General features: G+C 38.8%; 2 protein-coding genes and 1 long non-coding RNA gene across 3 annotated transcripts in view; 1 reads left to right on the top strand and 2 right to left on the bottom strand.

Annotated features, from left to right (window-relative positions):
• LOC136266038 (uncharacterized) overlaps nt 1–16,689 on the top strand; it is a 95,198-nt gene that overhangs the window by 49,815 nt on the left and 28,694 nt on the right. The window lies entirely within an intron of this gene.
• Nucleotides 1–16,689, bottom strand: part of LOC136266033 (negative elongation factor E-like) — a 31,346-nt gene that overhangs the window by 13,849 nt on the left and 808 nt on the right. The window contains exons 2-6 of the mRNA XM_066061000.1: nt 13,975–14,041; nt 13,292–13,347; nt 4,004–4,072; nt 227–319; nt 52–107 (exon numbers count right to left, since the gene is read on the bottom strand). Coding sequence (XP_065917072.1) covers nt 52–107; nt 227–319; nt 4,004–4,072; nt 13,292–13,347; nt 13,975–14,041 — 341 coding nt within the window. The remainder of the gene's footprint in view (nt 1–51; nt 108–226; nt 320–4,003; nt 4,073–13,291; nt 13,348–13,974; nt 14,042–16,689) is intronic.
• Nucleotides 818–2,369, bottom strand: LOC136266452 (E3 SUMO-protein ligase ZBED1-like). Its single transcript, XM_066061469.1, has one exon. It carries the CDS (start codon nt 2,243–2,245, stop codon nt 818–820), a length of 1,428 nt encoding a protein of 475 aa, XP_065917541.1. The 5' UTR covers nt 2,246–2,369.

Genomic DNA, 16,689 nt, shown 5'->3' with positions numbered 1-16,689 from the left:
AAGTAAATTGCTACTAAATAAAATACACATGCACATTAAAGATCCACTAACCTACTTTGGTAGTCGTGCGTTATTTTAGATTTGACTGTCTGGGTAGTGTCACCCGCCTGATAACAAAATACATGAATTGTAATTATAAATACATTAATAATACATAATTATAAATACATTGATAAATAAACACATTGGTAAATACATAATTATAAATACATTACGCACAACACACCTGCATATAATTAAGGGACTTGGTTGGTTTTTTTGGTGCTGGTCGATCAGAGTTGGTAGAATATGTTGGCTTCTTAAGGACTGGAGCAGGATCCTATGGATAGGTACATACATACACAGTAACCAATAGGTGCTTTAGTAGTTTGCACACACACACACATGCACGCACGCACGTACGCACACAACACACACACGCACGCACACAACACACACACACACGCACGCACACAACACACACACGCACGCACACAACACACACATGCACACACACACAAATACACATACAACACACACACACAAATACACATACAACATATACACACACAGTACTACAGTACTACACTACACACTAGTGCTGTACACCTACAAAAATTTTGTCACCGGTTAATTGTCTACCAATAATTGGCAATAACCAGTCAATTGGCTAAACATGAACTTTGTTGTTGTGGTATAGTAGTAAAACACCCCCCCTGTACAAGTGTCTACATTTCAAGCATACATGAAAACAAGTTTAAACAACATACCACAAATGTTACAGTTACAACATCAATAGCTCAACAGAAACCACAACAGTACATGTTGGGTGGTTCTTCTAAGCGTTACAAGAGTCACAGTCACATGCCTCATCCTGTACACAACGCCTGTAAGGTAAAGACACTGGTGGTAGATTGTCATGTAAAAAAATCAGTTTCTCAACATTTTCTGGCAGCAGTGCAGCACGTTTAACAGACACAACATTACCAGCTGTGCTAAACAATTGCTCTGATGGCACAAAAGTGGCCACCACACAAAGATATTTGCGGGCCAATTTACTCACATTTGGGTACAAGAGTCGACGAACAGACCACCAGTGAAGTGGAGGATGATCTACTGATATTGAAGGTTCAGTTTTGTAACGAAGTAGTTCTGAATGCACGATGTCCTTAAAAGTTGTTGTATCAGTAGTTTGCTCATTTTCAGATTGAAATTTGTCTCCAATAAGCTCCATTAATGCACTCTTTTTCTTCTTTTTTCTTGTAGGTCCATTGCAGTCACTATTGGAAGAAGTGGAGGGCTCTGAAGACTCTGTGGTAGTAACACACTCAATTTGAACATCATTTGATTCATTACCATTGTTTAAGTTTAGAATATCTTCCAAAACCCAATCAAAAATTTCTTGTTTAGCTGTTGATGATAAATGTGTCAGGGTTTTGAACCTGGGATCCAGAAATGAGGACTTGTACATTAAAAACTTAATATTGGGATCTGTGTATCTAGAATCCATATCATCTTGTAAAGCTTTCTTAAATGCTTTAATTGCCACGCTATCATCATCTTGGAAAGCTATTTTGATTTGAATTTCATGTAGTAGGGGTCCCAATGTAGAGATGGTGGGATACTCTTCACCAGAGAGGTGCTGAGTAGCAATTTTAAAAGGCCTTAGTAGCTTGACAACATCTTCCAAAATACGCCATTCATTTGGGAGTAGTTCCAAATGCATCAAACTATCTCGACGCTGCAGTAATACACTGCTGATAGGCAGCTGCTGCTCACAGACTCGTTCTATCATGTCATAAGTGGAATTCCAGCGAGTTGCCACATCGTGAATAAGCTTGTGTTTTGGAATATCACTAAACATCAGCTGGTTTTTTTTGAATTCATCACTATCCACACGTGACTTGTGAAAATAGCTAACAAGCTCTCTACATCTTGCTAATGGTGTGGAAACTTGAGGTATTTGCAATGCTTTCTGGACAGCCAAGTTTAAAGTGTGGCCTGCACATGCAAGCCTGAGCACATCCATATCTTCAAGAGCCTTAACTATGTTGGATCCACTATCTGTGGTAAATGCCACAAGCTGCTTATCAAAACTAATGCACCACTCTTTGGCAGCAGTATTCAGAGCTTGAGCAATTGTAGTGTGGTTGTGTGTTCCAGGGAAATGATGAGTCTGAAGATTATGACAACACATTTTGAAATCAGGATTAATAAAATGGCAGGTAAGGGCGATATAACCATCTCCGTTACGTGACGACCACATATCAGTTGTACAGCTAAGAAACTCCGCACTCGCCACAACTCCTCTGATGCGCCGCTTTTCACTCACGTACAAATCGCTCAGGCTTCTTGTAACAGTTGGTCGGCATGGAACGACATATCGTGGCTCCGCTTCCTTTAGCAAATTCAAAAATCCAACATCGTTAACAATGCTGACGGGCCGAATATCCCTTGCTATCATCTCACAAACAGCACGAGTTAGCCTCTTGGCTTTATCCGAAGATGGTGGCAAAGGCGACACGCACTTGCTCACGAAATTATCCATAGTAGAGGGAGACGATGACGAGGACTCTTTTGAGGAATCTTTGTAGAGTTCATCGTGAATTAATCTGTGCCACGTGTGTAAATGGTTCTTCAAATTGGTGGTTCCTCCCGCGTGAACTACTGCTACTTTGCAAATCTTACAGTAAGCTTTCTTGCCTTCTGCTTCGCCTTTGGGAAACCCAAAATGTTCCCATACTTTTGACGTTTTATTCTTTGGCGTTACCAATTCATCACAGCGTCCTGCCATTTCTAAACAATCAATCTATTGCGCCCGCCGCACAAAGTAATCAATAATCGGTTATTATAATTTCGTAACCGGTTATTGGTATTTTAATCACAACCAATCAATTAATCGATTAACCGGTGTAAGTGTACAGCACTACTACACACACATTTATTCATTTATTTATTAATTGTTACTGGGCAGACAGCATGGCGATGCACCCAGGAGGGTGAATAATGCCCCAAGGAATATAATACACATGATTACAGCACAGCTACATTAAGTTATATGTCTAGTAATTCGTTAGTAAATTATGTCAATGTTTTAAGTTGGCAAGTTACATGTATTCCAGTCGACGATTGTTCTTTAAAAGAAGGAGTGCTGACAGTAACTGGTTCATGTACCTGGATGGATAAAGTGGTTAGGGTGGTGGTGTCTATTGTGTGGTTAAGAAGTATGATGGTATTGATAGGCCAGATAAGTTGTTGATTCCCTTATAAAAAATTTGTAGTCTGCTATCTTCCGTCTTTATTCAAGGGTGCATGGGCCAGTTTAAAGTTTCTAACATGTTTGATACACTACTAAATCTATCACAATCAAACATAACTCATTGGGCAGCTCTACGTTGGACTTTTTCTATGCTTTAGGTGTCAATGTGTTGGTATCGATCCCAAAGTGATGTTGCATGCTCTATGATGGGACGAACTACAGGATGGTAAGCCAAGGTAGGCAGAAGCTTTAACAGAAGAAAAACAGTCACTCAAATTACGTCTTAGAATTGAGATGCTTTGGTTGCTGTTTTGTAATATGATGTGACCAGGACAAAGATTTATTTAGTACGACACCCAAATAGGAATGTTCTTCCCTTTCATCTAGAATGTCATTGTGGTTATCTAAATGGTTGAGCTGGGTTAGGTGACTAGGAGCACCCATGTAAGTATGCACTTACTTACATACATGCGTGATGAGTATACATTTACTTTGTTGGGATAGCAAGTTGAGGTCACATGCACTACACTAAACATGCAGTGCACTCATGTAGCATGCATGTACACTACACTACACTACACTACACTACACACACAATACGTTACACTACACTACACATTCATGCACTACACTACAGTACTACACTACTTACACGTATGCACTACACACACGTGTGTGTGTGTGTGTGCATGCATGCACACTACACTACACTACACTAAACACACCAGCATACATGCAAGCACATGCAAACACACACACACTCACTGGCTCTTGCAAAGACTTTGACCTCTTGAAGCCATGACTCCTCGGTACCACTTTTTTGATCACAATTCCCTGTAATAAAACATGCTAATTTACTATATCTACTTAACTGCAAAAACTATACACTATGCATTGGGAGAAGTATTCATAGTCCTCTACAATACATTCTGTTAACAACAACTTAGTGTTTTTTTGGACATATTGTATGTACAGTCTACTAACTGTTTCCAATTGAATGATAAATTCCAGTATGCAAACATTTACTGGAATTATAATTAAGCATTGTATTTTAGCTTCTGTTATGGATGCATTATTACTGTATGTACCACTCTGCGTGTGCAGTTCAAAGGCACCGCCAGTGCCATAATTTGTATATTGCACTGCTGCAGACCGCAGCGAGTGCATTATAACTTATAACGCACTGGTTGCGGTTTTTTAGACCACAACTAGTGCATTATAAGTTATAATGCACCAACCGCACTGCAATATACAGATATTGCACTGGCTGCGGTTTTGTGCAGCATAGCATAAGTGCCAGTGGCGAAGACCACTACGACACCTCACCTAATAGGTGGAAAGACACTTCACAAATCACTCGAATTCTTTTATAGCCTGACATGTAAAGGTCGATTGTGGGCCATAACGTCACCAATACGTATAATGTTTACAAGCAGCCAATGGCGATCGAAAAATCCAACACGGGTGGCCACAACTCTATCTACATATATATATAAAAGTACTTATACACCTTACTAGTCTGGTGCCATCTTAGCCCAGATTAAACTGTAGCCCACTTCGACAATGACTCAATAAAACAAATATATTCTAAATAATACTAACCTTACGTTCGATTGTGGTAACCAGTTTTGTCATGCCACCTGATTCGAGTTTAGCCAGTGTGAATAGTAAGAATTAGACTAGCATCGTTTAGCAGTTAGGTTTTGTTTACTTAAAACGTCTATTTAGCTACTTTTTTTTGCTCGAGAGAATCACTATGGCGATTAGTCTGGCGCTTAGTCTATATGGCGATTGAGTGATCACGCTGGCATGTTGAGCACTACATGATGAGAGTCGAACAGCGAATGCAGGTTAGTGATATAACCCATAGCGTACTAGCTTTCAATATCTCAGGTGGCTGCAGTACTGCAGGGGGAACGTCATCGCAACGTCCGGCTTGGTTACCCACAATCGATGTTAGAAACCTGGCCTTTATAAGTGTTACAGCTGTCTTGTGAGACTCTCCCCACCTATTAGGTGAGTGGTACATAACAGTTATACAACGTGCACTCGTGCTCTGCCTGTATAAACGCACTTGCCTTCGGGCCTAACGGCCCTCAGGCTCATGCGTTTATATCAGGCAGAGCACTCGTGGCCGTTGTATAACTATATAATATGTACGCATGGAAATTTTCGCAGTATGAAATTTTCACGGTTGCAAACTAAAGCAGGATTTTCACGATTTTATTTTCATGGTTCCAAGTTAAAACAGAATTTTTCACAATTATATTTTCACGGATCTACCTCAAGTTTTCATGATTTTCGCAGTTTTTCGTGCTTAACTGAAGAATTGTCTTGCAGCCATTCAAGTTGGTATTAACATTGCATGACTACGTAAGATATAACTCATTAGTTTAAGCCAGCCAAGCCAAGTGCTTTGCCAAACAGTATGTCACAGTCAACAATTCAGGCCTTAATTTAATTTTTAAGGTGCTGAGGATAAATGTCCTTACATATTCACAAATGTACAGACATAGCGTCAAATTGTACAGACATGAGCTAGAGGAGCACTTTGTATAGACTGCTGGAATTGAATAGGGAGTTTCCATTGTAGTAGGGTCAAAAACTGTGGTTTTGTGACCAACCTCTGGCTAACAAAGTTTGATGGTTTAATATTGTACTTTAGGGTATTTTAAACAAAATGAGCTCCCACGCCGCTTTTTAAAGTCCGGGGAAAGTTCAGTAGAACCAAAAGTCTAAAATGGCTACTAGCTGACATGTGCAAAAATAAAAATTCAAATAAAGGTTCTTATTAGGCTAATTTGGGGTCAAGGAATCCATTTTTGATGTTATTTTTGTGATTAGATGTTCTTATAACCAAGAAATTTAAGTTTGGTAGCTACCAGAACGAACAACTAGCTAGCTGTTTAGCACGTATGCGCAGAGATGGGCAAGCTGTACAAGATCTAACATCATGCTTCCCATTTGATCTAGCACCACCTGCTCTAAGACCCTTACAGTTAGCTATTCCAGCTACACTTGAGCTCATTTTAGACTTCAAGAAGGCCAAGCAAGATGGGGAGACCCAGCCAATAAAAATTTTATGGATGAGCACATCTATTCTAAAGAAAAATCCATCCATGATCACATAAAACATAATTTGCATCTCACCTTTGCAGGGATTCCATCAAAAAAAGTCTCTGAAAAGACACTAAAAATAAAATGAGGAAAAATGGATAGCAGGACACTAGCATCCGTGTTGATTTCAGTGGTCTACTGTCTCTACCTGAGCTCATGAAACATCATATATCTGAAGAATACCTAACACCGTTTAATCCCAATGGTACTTTCAAAAGAGCAAACTTCTGCAGAAGTTAGCATTACAGCCATTTGATGTCAACTCCTACACAGAATTAGTGGACATGATGTAGTGCCTAGCATCACCTATGGGTCAAGAGTGATCTCCATACACTTGGGGTGACTACACCAACAAAATAGTGTCTGTGATCCTGGCACAGCATGTCAGTGTTACCACCATCATCTGCATCAATGATCCCCATGGTTATGCTGAGTACACCAGAGATGATGAGCGTGAATTGCGCATTCAGGGTCAAGGTTCCATACCCAATGTGTATACGAAGCCAGCTGATCTGTTTCCCATGGCCTACAAATTCAAGACAATTCTCTGCACTGCTGGCAATAAGAAACGCCTCCAGGCTCTAATCAAAACTCATCAGCTCTCAGAACTGTCTAAGTCTATCAGTCAGGAACTAGTCTACTCAGTGGGTGAGGACTGTGTGAGTCTGTCAACTGGTGACACCAAAGAAAGCCTGGGCTTTAGTCAGGATGAGGCTGACACAATTATGCTATCTGTTTATGCAGCTCTAAGATCGATATCACCTGGCTATAACAATCTCATAGTAATTGATGCAGAAGACACAGATGTGTACATTCAGGCTGCAGCCATTTCACATGACATTCCAGGTATTATAATACCTCTAAAAAGCAGGTTTTTTTTTTTTTTTTTTTGCAGAAGCATGTGTATGTACTGATGATTTTGCCAAATCTTTTATACCTTTTCATGTCTTGACTGGCTGTGATGCCAACAGCTGTTTTTCTGGGCACAGCAAGATATCCCTCTATGAAAAATTGTCAAAACGTACCGAGGCCCATAGCCTCATCTCAAAGTGTATAGAGAAGACCTTCTGCTGAGTGACGATGTCTTGAATGACCTAAAGTCCTTTGTTACTACATGTACGGAGACACACTAAATTCCTCTCTGAATCTAGCCCATGCAACCAAGTGGAAAAGACTAAAGAAAAAAATCTTCAATGCGTTTGCCTCCTGATGATGACAATCTTGAGCAGCATATCAAATGTTCCAACTTTTTAGCCTATGTTCAGTGCCACCATGACCTGAGAAGACATCCCTCTCCTATAGGTCATGGTTAGGAATTGGTGAATGACTGTTGCAGACCAGTGTGCCACACAAACCTGCCCTTCCAATTTCACTTTCAGTCCCATCAGTGCAACAGGATGGCTGTGACTCTGCCAATTCAGAGCTGAATCTGAAGCTGCATCTGAATCTGATTTTGATACTGAACCTGAATCATCAAATGAGTTGGAGCCATTGGATGAACCTTGAATTAGACTTAACACGCTATTTATATGCATTACATCTTATTGAGCAAAATTGTTAACATTTTACATTAACAGAACATCCAATCACAAAACTAACATCAGAAATGGATTCCTTGACCCCAAATTAGTCTAAAAAGACCCTTTATTTGACTTTTTATCATGGTTGTATTTTTGCACATGTCAGCTAGTAGCCATTTTGGACTTTTGGCTCTACCGAACTTTCCCCGGATTTTAAAAAGCGGCGTGGGAGCTCATTTTGTTTAAAATGCCCTAAAGTACAATATTAAACCATCAAACTTTGTTAGCCAGAGATTGGTCACGAAACCACTATTTTTGACCCTACTATTGAAAGTTTTGAGGTTAAACACAACCACATAGCTGCAACATATCACCAGACTGTGGTCATAACAGTTGCTGGTGATAGCAGTACACAAAGGGGAGGTGGCATTGGTAAATCCTTGGGTTGGGAAAATGTAGTATCTCCTAGCAACCAAGTGACAGTTATTGTTAGCACTACAAACAAACATGCACACATCAGCTTTTATGGTACCACTATTGGTTTTGCAAGGACATCGGTGTCTGCCCAAAACTAATTATGTGCAGACATTGTGCTATTTGTGCTATTTGTGCGGATTTTGTCCGTTGACCGCAAGTTAATTTAAGGCCTGCAATTGATTGTGTTAACAGGGAGCTGAAAGTCATCTCAAGCGCCACTCACAGCCAAGTTGGAAAGAAATGTGGTGAATATATGAAAGTCGATGATGAAGACAGAACTACTGTCGGCGAATACGCTGGAATTGCAGCTGCCATTTGACATTTTGAAGCAAAGAAACTTTTCCCAAATTTAAAGGAAGTCAGCATTTGTGGGTAGAAAAAAAAGCCTATACACAGGTAGTCAACTGACAGAAAGCGAGGTGGCAAACCAGTGTAAGTCACAGAGCTTCCTCAGAAAAAGCGCGGAAGATCACTTTTACTAGGAGAGGAGCTGGAGGAAGAGGTCAAATCATTCATAAAAGCCTCCCATGCAGAGGGGACGGTTGTGAATACTGAAACCATCATGGGAACAGCTACAGGTGTTGTAATCAGCCATGATGCCAACTTGCTTACTGAAAATGGGGGTATATTTATAACCAAGGAATGGGCACAGTGATTACTTCAACAAACGGGTTTAGTGAAGCAGAAAGGGACAACAGAAGCTAAGGTACTACCATCTAATTTTGAAAAACTGAAAGGACAGTTTTTGTCTGACATTCACACAATAGTTGCAATGGGAAGCATTCCAAAGAAGCTAATAATCAACTGGGACCAAACAGGTATGAAATGTGTAGCAGTGTCCAATTGGATCTTTGAAGAGAAGGGGGCTAAATGGGTAAAAATTGCTGGGCTGGGTGATAAACGTCAAATTACAGTACTATTGTCATGTACTATGGATGGAAAGCTGCTGCCAACACAAGTGATCTACACTGGCAAGACTCCTGCTTCCTTATCTAAAGTCCAGCATCCACAGAATTGTTATTTTACCTATTCTGAAAATCACTGGTCAAATGAACACACCATGATGGGCTATTTACATAACATATTGATCCCATACGTTAATACAACTCGTGCTAATCTGAATCTGAGTAGCTCTCATCCATGCCTTGTCATAGTTGACTTATTCAAAGGTCAAACTACAGATGCCTTTTTGGATACCTTGGATGAGAACAACATCCTAGTGGTAGAAGTTCCCCTAAACTGCACTGACTTTAGATTTAGCAGCAGTCAACAAGCCATTGAAAGACCAAAATAATGAAGAAGCAGTTTCACTGTTGGTATGCAGGGGAAGTTAAGTAGAAGCTGAAAGCCACTCCAGGGACTGGGAATGACAACAATAAAGTTGTAGACTTGAAGCTCACTAGGTTAAAGCCACTTGGTCTGCAATGGCTGGTGGATGCTTGTAGTTACGTTAAACATAATGATAACAGAAGAAGCTACAAATCCATCTGAAACTCACTGGACCTTCATAGCATGTTGACATCCATCTGTGTGTGCCTCGTTCCCTGCCCTGTAGTCACCAGACTTAGGAAAACCGAGGCCATAAAATTTTCAAACACAAACTCCTCCTAGGTTTTCCCCCTAATCGTTTCAAACTCGTCTCTATTCTACATTATAAAGCAAATACACGTGCTGATGTTTGCCTTCTTGCTACAGCGAATACATTATATAATTATATACGCACTTTGCTATGCAACAACACATGACTAGGATGAAGAAACGGGACTCCAATTCAGTTACTCTAATAGAACACACACAGATAACAAAATCTAACTAAATGGTCGATTTAAACGGGCCACTTTAAGTGAAAAACACAAGTTGAATTTGAATATAGCTCATTGTGGTGATGCGCCAACCATTGAAGATGGAAACTGATCATGTCTGAGTAATTCAAAAATCAGCTTGCCCAGGCAAGCCTCATTACACACGCATGCACGCACGCACGTACACACACAATCTCTTTAGTGTATGTGGAATTGTAAAGAGCTGGTAACTTTATAATGGGATATGCCACCTTCATGAGGTCTGTGTAGATGTTCAGGCACGTTGATATGCATGTAGCATTTTAAATAAAAGCCTGTAACTGGAACACATGCATCTTGATAGCTATGCCATCTTCATGAGTACTGCACAGATGCTCAGGCAGAGCAGAAATTCCAGTGCACAAGGCCTACCAACATTATCAAAACTATCACTCTTTGTTTATGTGCCAGGTTACCAACAAAGACATGATTTTGGCATAGCTACTGATGTGCACGCATAATTTCTTCAATGGTGTGTTGCACATGAACATCTATAATGTCATGTGTTGGTATGTAATGATGTGATTACTTCTCTATCAGTAATGTTCAAATGTAAGTGTATTCACACAATAGCACATAACAATTGTCGCATTTTGCACGGGTACAACTAGTATAGATGATTACTTTAACTGTAATGAGTAGTAACTAAATAAAGCTTTCGCTGTTACGAGATGTAGCTACGTATGTACATTATTGCAATTATCACTATATTGTGTTCAAAGATTTTCAAACACTCTAATAAAGCAGTCTGTCATTTTTTGTATTGAATTCTTCCATATGTCGACCGGTAACCAGAGTAACGGCTAGAGCTATTACTAGAGCTTTAGTAGATACGCCTTTTAGTCTACTATTTCTCCAGAATTATTCGCAGAACACGGAGAAGAATTGTATTACAGTATTATCAAGTACTCCAGTGTACCTTTCGTGTTGTAATTATTTTTCACGTACAAAATTGCCTGAGGGCGGGTTACTAAATGAACATGTGTAGGTGACTAAATGAGCATGTCAGGTGACTAAGTGATTTAGTAACCCTCTAAATGAGCTATATCATAGTCTAAATTAAAATCGATCTTTTGGTATTTTAGAAAACCACATCGGTATCTGAAAAATACCTTTATAGAGAGCTTGCATACAAAATGCACGTACAAAAATTGCTTGACAACTGTTGCTACTCAACCATAGTTGAGGGCAATTTCAATAGGACTAATTGTGACGAATGTTCTTGGTTTGCCACCACAAGATACGCACAACGAGTATCACTGCCTATAAACAAATATCAAAACTAGGTTTAACATATACAAGCGCAATATTAATTTTTGGTAGATTTCTCATGAATAATAGTGCTTTCTGGGATTTTGACTACAGCTATCCTAGTTTATACAAGTGACTAACCTAATGAACATGTCCTGTACTTTGCTAAACCATTGAGAACAGCTGTAGCACGTATTTTGTCCTCAAACATGGCTGACCTAGCAACTGTTGTTAAGCCCGCACTTAATATGCAAGCTCTCTATTACTGTAACTACTAATACCTAAATACACCTTCTCAACTCTACATGTGTTATATGAAACATTCAGGGAGTATTCAGCCGAGATCCCTCAACTTGATGCTCTTACACATGCTGCATGTGCCTCAATGTACATACATGTAACACTCAGACAATAAAAGTTGTCATAACCTCATCCAGTCATGTACACAAAGATAATAGTGTGCCAAGCACCATACCATACGAAGGAGATACTAGCACATTAATTGTCGTAGACAATGTGGAGATTTTAGTTAAAATGACACACAATATAGTATAACTATCCTTCATTTCCAGTCACCCAAACATTCTCTCGATAATCCCAACTGAAAGGTGACTGCTTTATTAGAGTATTTTAGAGTAGCATAAGTACATTAATCATTGGAACACTGGTTCAAAATGGACAAACCTCAAAGTTATTCAAACTACAGACAATTAATGCAAGTATGTGCCACACTAACTGGTTATTGTGCTGTGGTGAGGCAACGTATTCATGATGTAAAGAAATGGAACAGAACTGAATCATTTAGATTCTGTGGTTGTACCCCTATAATAGCTGTACAGCCAATGCAGTAAAAATGTTAACACAAACTTCATCTCAAAGTATATACTCATTGTTTAATTCAATGCATCATATGGTGTATTGCTTTTAGTGTGCTTGTTGAGATAATAAAAAAAAAGACTGTCCTTGTACTATGGTATGTACTGCTAAAATGCAATGTCATTCCGTGAGAGTGCAAGCAATTAAAAAACTCACTAATTAAATGGTGCGACACGCGTTTCGCTTGCAAGCATTCATCCCACTTCATGGGATGAATACTCGCGAGCATGACGAGTACCACATCCTTTAATTGGCAAGCTTTTAATTGCTTGCACTCTTGCAAAACGACATTGCATTTGAGCAGTACTGTATATGCACACACTTACAGTATACATGCATCATACACATTTCCACAAACTATATATGTCTGCCAATAATTCTAGCCTGTGGAGCAATTAAGGCACAATGGGAAAATAAAACTTAAAGTAATCTGCCAGATGTGTCCTTATAAAAAACAGTGTTATCAAAATCACAAATTTTCTACTCAGAGAAAGCTCGCTTAAGGTACATACAGTATGCTGTACACTATACATAAACGTGTTGTGAATCATACATATATTACAACATATAAATACACCTCTATGTATGTATAAATACGTATAATACACAGGTACAAAAATTGCATTCAATGTTAAATTATCAATGTGGCTTTGCATACTGTGAAAGACTTAAAGGCACAGCAAACATTATATGCATAATTATATCAAAGAGATGTCAGGGAGATAGTGATCCAGGCAAATGAATGTAAAGATGTCACTAGTATGTCATTATTTAAATCACTCTGTCACTCTGATGGTTGTCGATGCTGAGTTAGAATACCTGATTGTTATATTAGAGTATTTTGACTGCTCTCTAGACCATTTTAACTTTCTACAGTCTGGCATTTGCGGGATCTTCCACCCCCCGCATTAGTGCAGTTTTTGCTGCACACACAAAAATGTAGGCATACGTACATACACGTAGTAACATACCCCTGATTCAACCAATCTTCTTGCTGCTTCTTTAGCATCTTTTGGATTAACAGGTTCTGTAGCAACAACACATAGTGCATTGTAACAGATATTCCGTAATTAAATTTTATTTGATGGTAATAAGTTTTGTGGAGGATATGATATTATCTGCAACTGTAAAATGCTTTGCTTATGACTCTAACATTCCTATCATACGATGCCCATAACTTTTAGACACAATAAAGCGACGAATGTACATGCACATTATGTAGGTTTGCAACTGGTTTACACTTTGACCTAAATTTAAGGAAGAATCTTGGCATCTTAAAAACAAGAAAACACTTAAAGAAGCTGAATATTGACTATTTTTTAAAATGCCAAAATCCGATCATGTGAGTGACCCTTACATGTACTTTAAAGCACTTACAAGTACCTTGTACACTTAAACTAAAGCATAAGTACAAGTACATTTGCACAAAGTATTTAAGTATAGGTACAAGTACTCAAGAAGGTGTACTTAAGTGCTCTTCAATAAAAGTACTTTGCCCCAGGCTTGACACACACACACACACACACACACACACACACACACACACACACACACACACACACACACACACACACACACACACACACACACACACACACACACACAGTATACTACACATGCACAAATACACACACACACATTGTAGCTTACGCACCTTTCTTTGGTGAACTCTGAACTGTTGGCTGTGAGGCTGACTTCTCTTGAAGCTTCAGTAGTCTTCTCTATATACAATTAAACATCATCATGTCAGATTATATGCTGATAGTAAAACCTCATTAAGAGGGTAACTTTGGGGACCAAAAGATGTGACGTCAATAAATGAGGTGGTCTTATCTTGTTATTAATGAGGCTTTAGCTATGTATGTACATCTGGTACTTAGTTACTATAACAAGGAGATGTTAAAGGGTGATCGTATACTTTATATTTGAAATCCATGTCAGATTGGAATTTCTATTGAATATGAAGCAAGCATATACAGTAGGCCCAATTACATACATAAATGCTTATGTTTGAATAGATGGTGTATATGTATTCTCAAGTGTAACTATATAGTTTCCTGAAGCTACTACACTTGACATTTACAAAGGTATACTTTGTATTGGTATACACAGCAGCTGGTAGCTGACTAGTACATGTTATACTATAAACGTGGAAATTTTTGTAGTATAAAATTTTCACAGTTGGATACTAATTGTCACATCTGATTTTCATAGTTCCATGCAAAAACAGGATTTTTTTCAAGATTAAAGTTTTCACAGATCACATACCTCAACTCTGTTGTCTCGTGTGTTCGAGCTCATGTTGTACAATGATTATGAGAGACATAACTCATTACTCTAAGCCAACCAAGCCAAACACTTTGCCAAGTAGTGAGCAGCAGTCAACTGTTATCAGAGATTGATGAATTTCAGTTGAGTTCCATTCACAGCCAGGATGGTCAAAGAAAGCTTGAGAAAGCTGCCATCAGTGTTTACGTTGCAAAACATGCAAATATGGCATTGCAACTGCCAGCAATTGTGGTACATGGCCAACAATCGCTTTGTCCTTCCACAGCGCTACCTCGGCCTCTTCAATTCCTTGTCTCTCCAATTGAAGGATTCCTTATACATATGATAGCTAGCCATGAATGTAGCAGCTAATGATGTTGAAACTGCTGGTCATTGTCGAATTCATCGTCTATGTTGTATTATAAGCTAGAAAAATTTCACAGGTTTTATTTTCACGGTTGCTGTGTTGAACGTTAAATCTGAAAATTAAGTACTGCAAAATTTTCCACTCGTACAGTACATAAACACTACAGGTGCGCAATTATATGTATGCAATGTGCAAACACTACTTGTTTATTTAAACTACAGCAACTGTAAGCATACAAAATGTCATGTTATAACCACAGGTATGGGATACTATCAATATAATAATCAAAACAAGTTAACTAATTGATTATGTTAACTTGCTATTCACATACATATTTTATGAGTGTGTGTGCACGCGCATGTGTGTGTGTGTGTGTGTGTGTGTGTAGTGTGTGTGTGTGTGTAGTGTGTGCGTGTGTGTGTGTGTGTGTGTGTGTGTAGTGTGTGTGTGTGTGTAGTGTGTGTAGTGTGTGTGTGTGTGTAGTGTGTGTGTGTGTGCGTGTGTGTGTGTGTGTGTGTGTGTGCGTGCATGCATACATTAAAATTAGTTCTAATATTTTTTATTCAGTCCCATGGAAAACTTGTTATAGCACTAGCAGTGACAACTTTGTTTCTTAAAGACTAGTTTTAAGCATAGTGCTTGATATTGGCTTGAGCACACATTAATTATAGTCATGTTCAAATGCTTGTATAAGACTTTTGTCGTTCTTAGTATTGCTTTTGGGATGTCTATACTGCTTGTATGACATAGCATTTGCGAGTCCATATTCCAGTTTGTTTTGTGTTTTAGTCATGTCTAGTCATGTCTAGTCATGTCTAGTCATGTCTAGTCATGTCTAATAAACTCAAGTACTGCTGTACTGCTCTAAGTGATTGTGGTCATCCTAGACTGTGACTTGCTTTTAACAGGTCATTTGTAGTAGCAGCTGCTTATTAATAGTTAGCACTTTCTTTGATTGGCAATGTTTTGTATATTGCATTGTTCACACACACACACACATCTAGTACGTACAACAACTGTGTACACACAAGCTGGTACTTGTGTGGTTTGTGAGCTTTGTGAGCTTTTGAAGTAACATTCAAACAATAACTAACACATGATAATAACTACATGTACATACTCGCAATACCAGTACATCGTTAATAAGGTATAAACATAGTGGAATTTGTGAATGGTATATACTGTCATATTCTTGAAGCAATACAACAAGTACAGTCAGTGAGACTTATTAGATGAATTAGAGACTGCTTGGTTCTATGGCGATATTGAAGTCAAGGCTTATACTGAACAAGAAGCCCAATTTGTATTTGAATAGCTACATACGTTGTTAACCAATTCACAGCAATGTTGGATTGGGAGTTTGGCATCTGAAGCATCAATAGTAAAGTTGTTGTGTTAATTTACATACCAAGCTGAGGAAAGGGCAAAACCACCCTCTTACAGGTTTTTGCAATTGAATTCGGTGACTTTGCAATTGAGTTCGCCCCATTTGCAATTGAGTTTGTCGCTTTTACAATTGAATTAGTCCTGTTTGCAATTGAATTCTTCGTTTTTTTGAATTAGTCAGTTTTGCAATAGAATTTGTTTGTTTTTTTTGGGTCAGTAACAAGAATGGCAGCTGGAGGAAACATGAAAACCTGGTGTAGCAGCTACGACAAGAACTTGTTCAAGTACAACAGTAGTAAACAACTCTTTATAAGGTAATAATTCTTCCTCTACAGCCTATCCAGCAAC

Source organism: Dysidea avara, chromosome 9 (assembly GCF_963678975.1).
Source record: "Dysidea avara chromosome 9, odDysAvar1.4, whole genome shotgun sequence".
Taxonomy (NCBI): domain Eukaryota; kingdom Metazoa; phylum Porifera; class Demospongiae; order Dictyoceratida; family Dysideidae; genus Dysidea; species Dysidea avara.
Note: the sequence above shows the minus strand (reverse complement) of the source record. Positions and strands in the feature narration are given on the sequence as shown.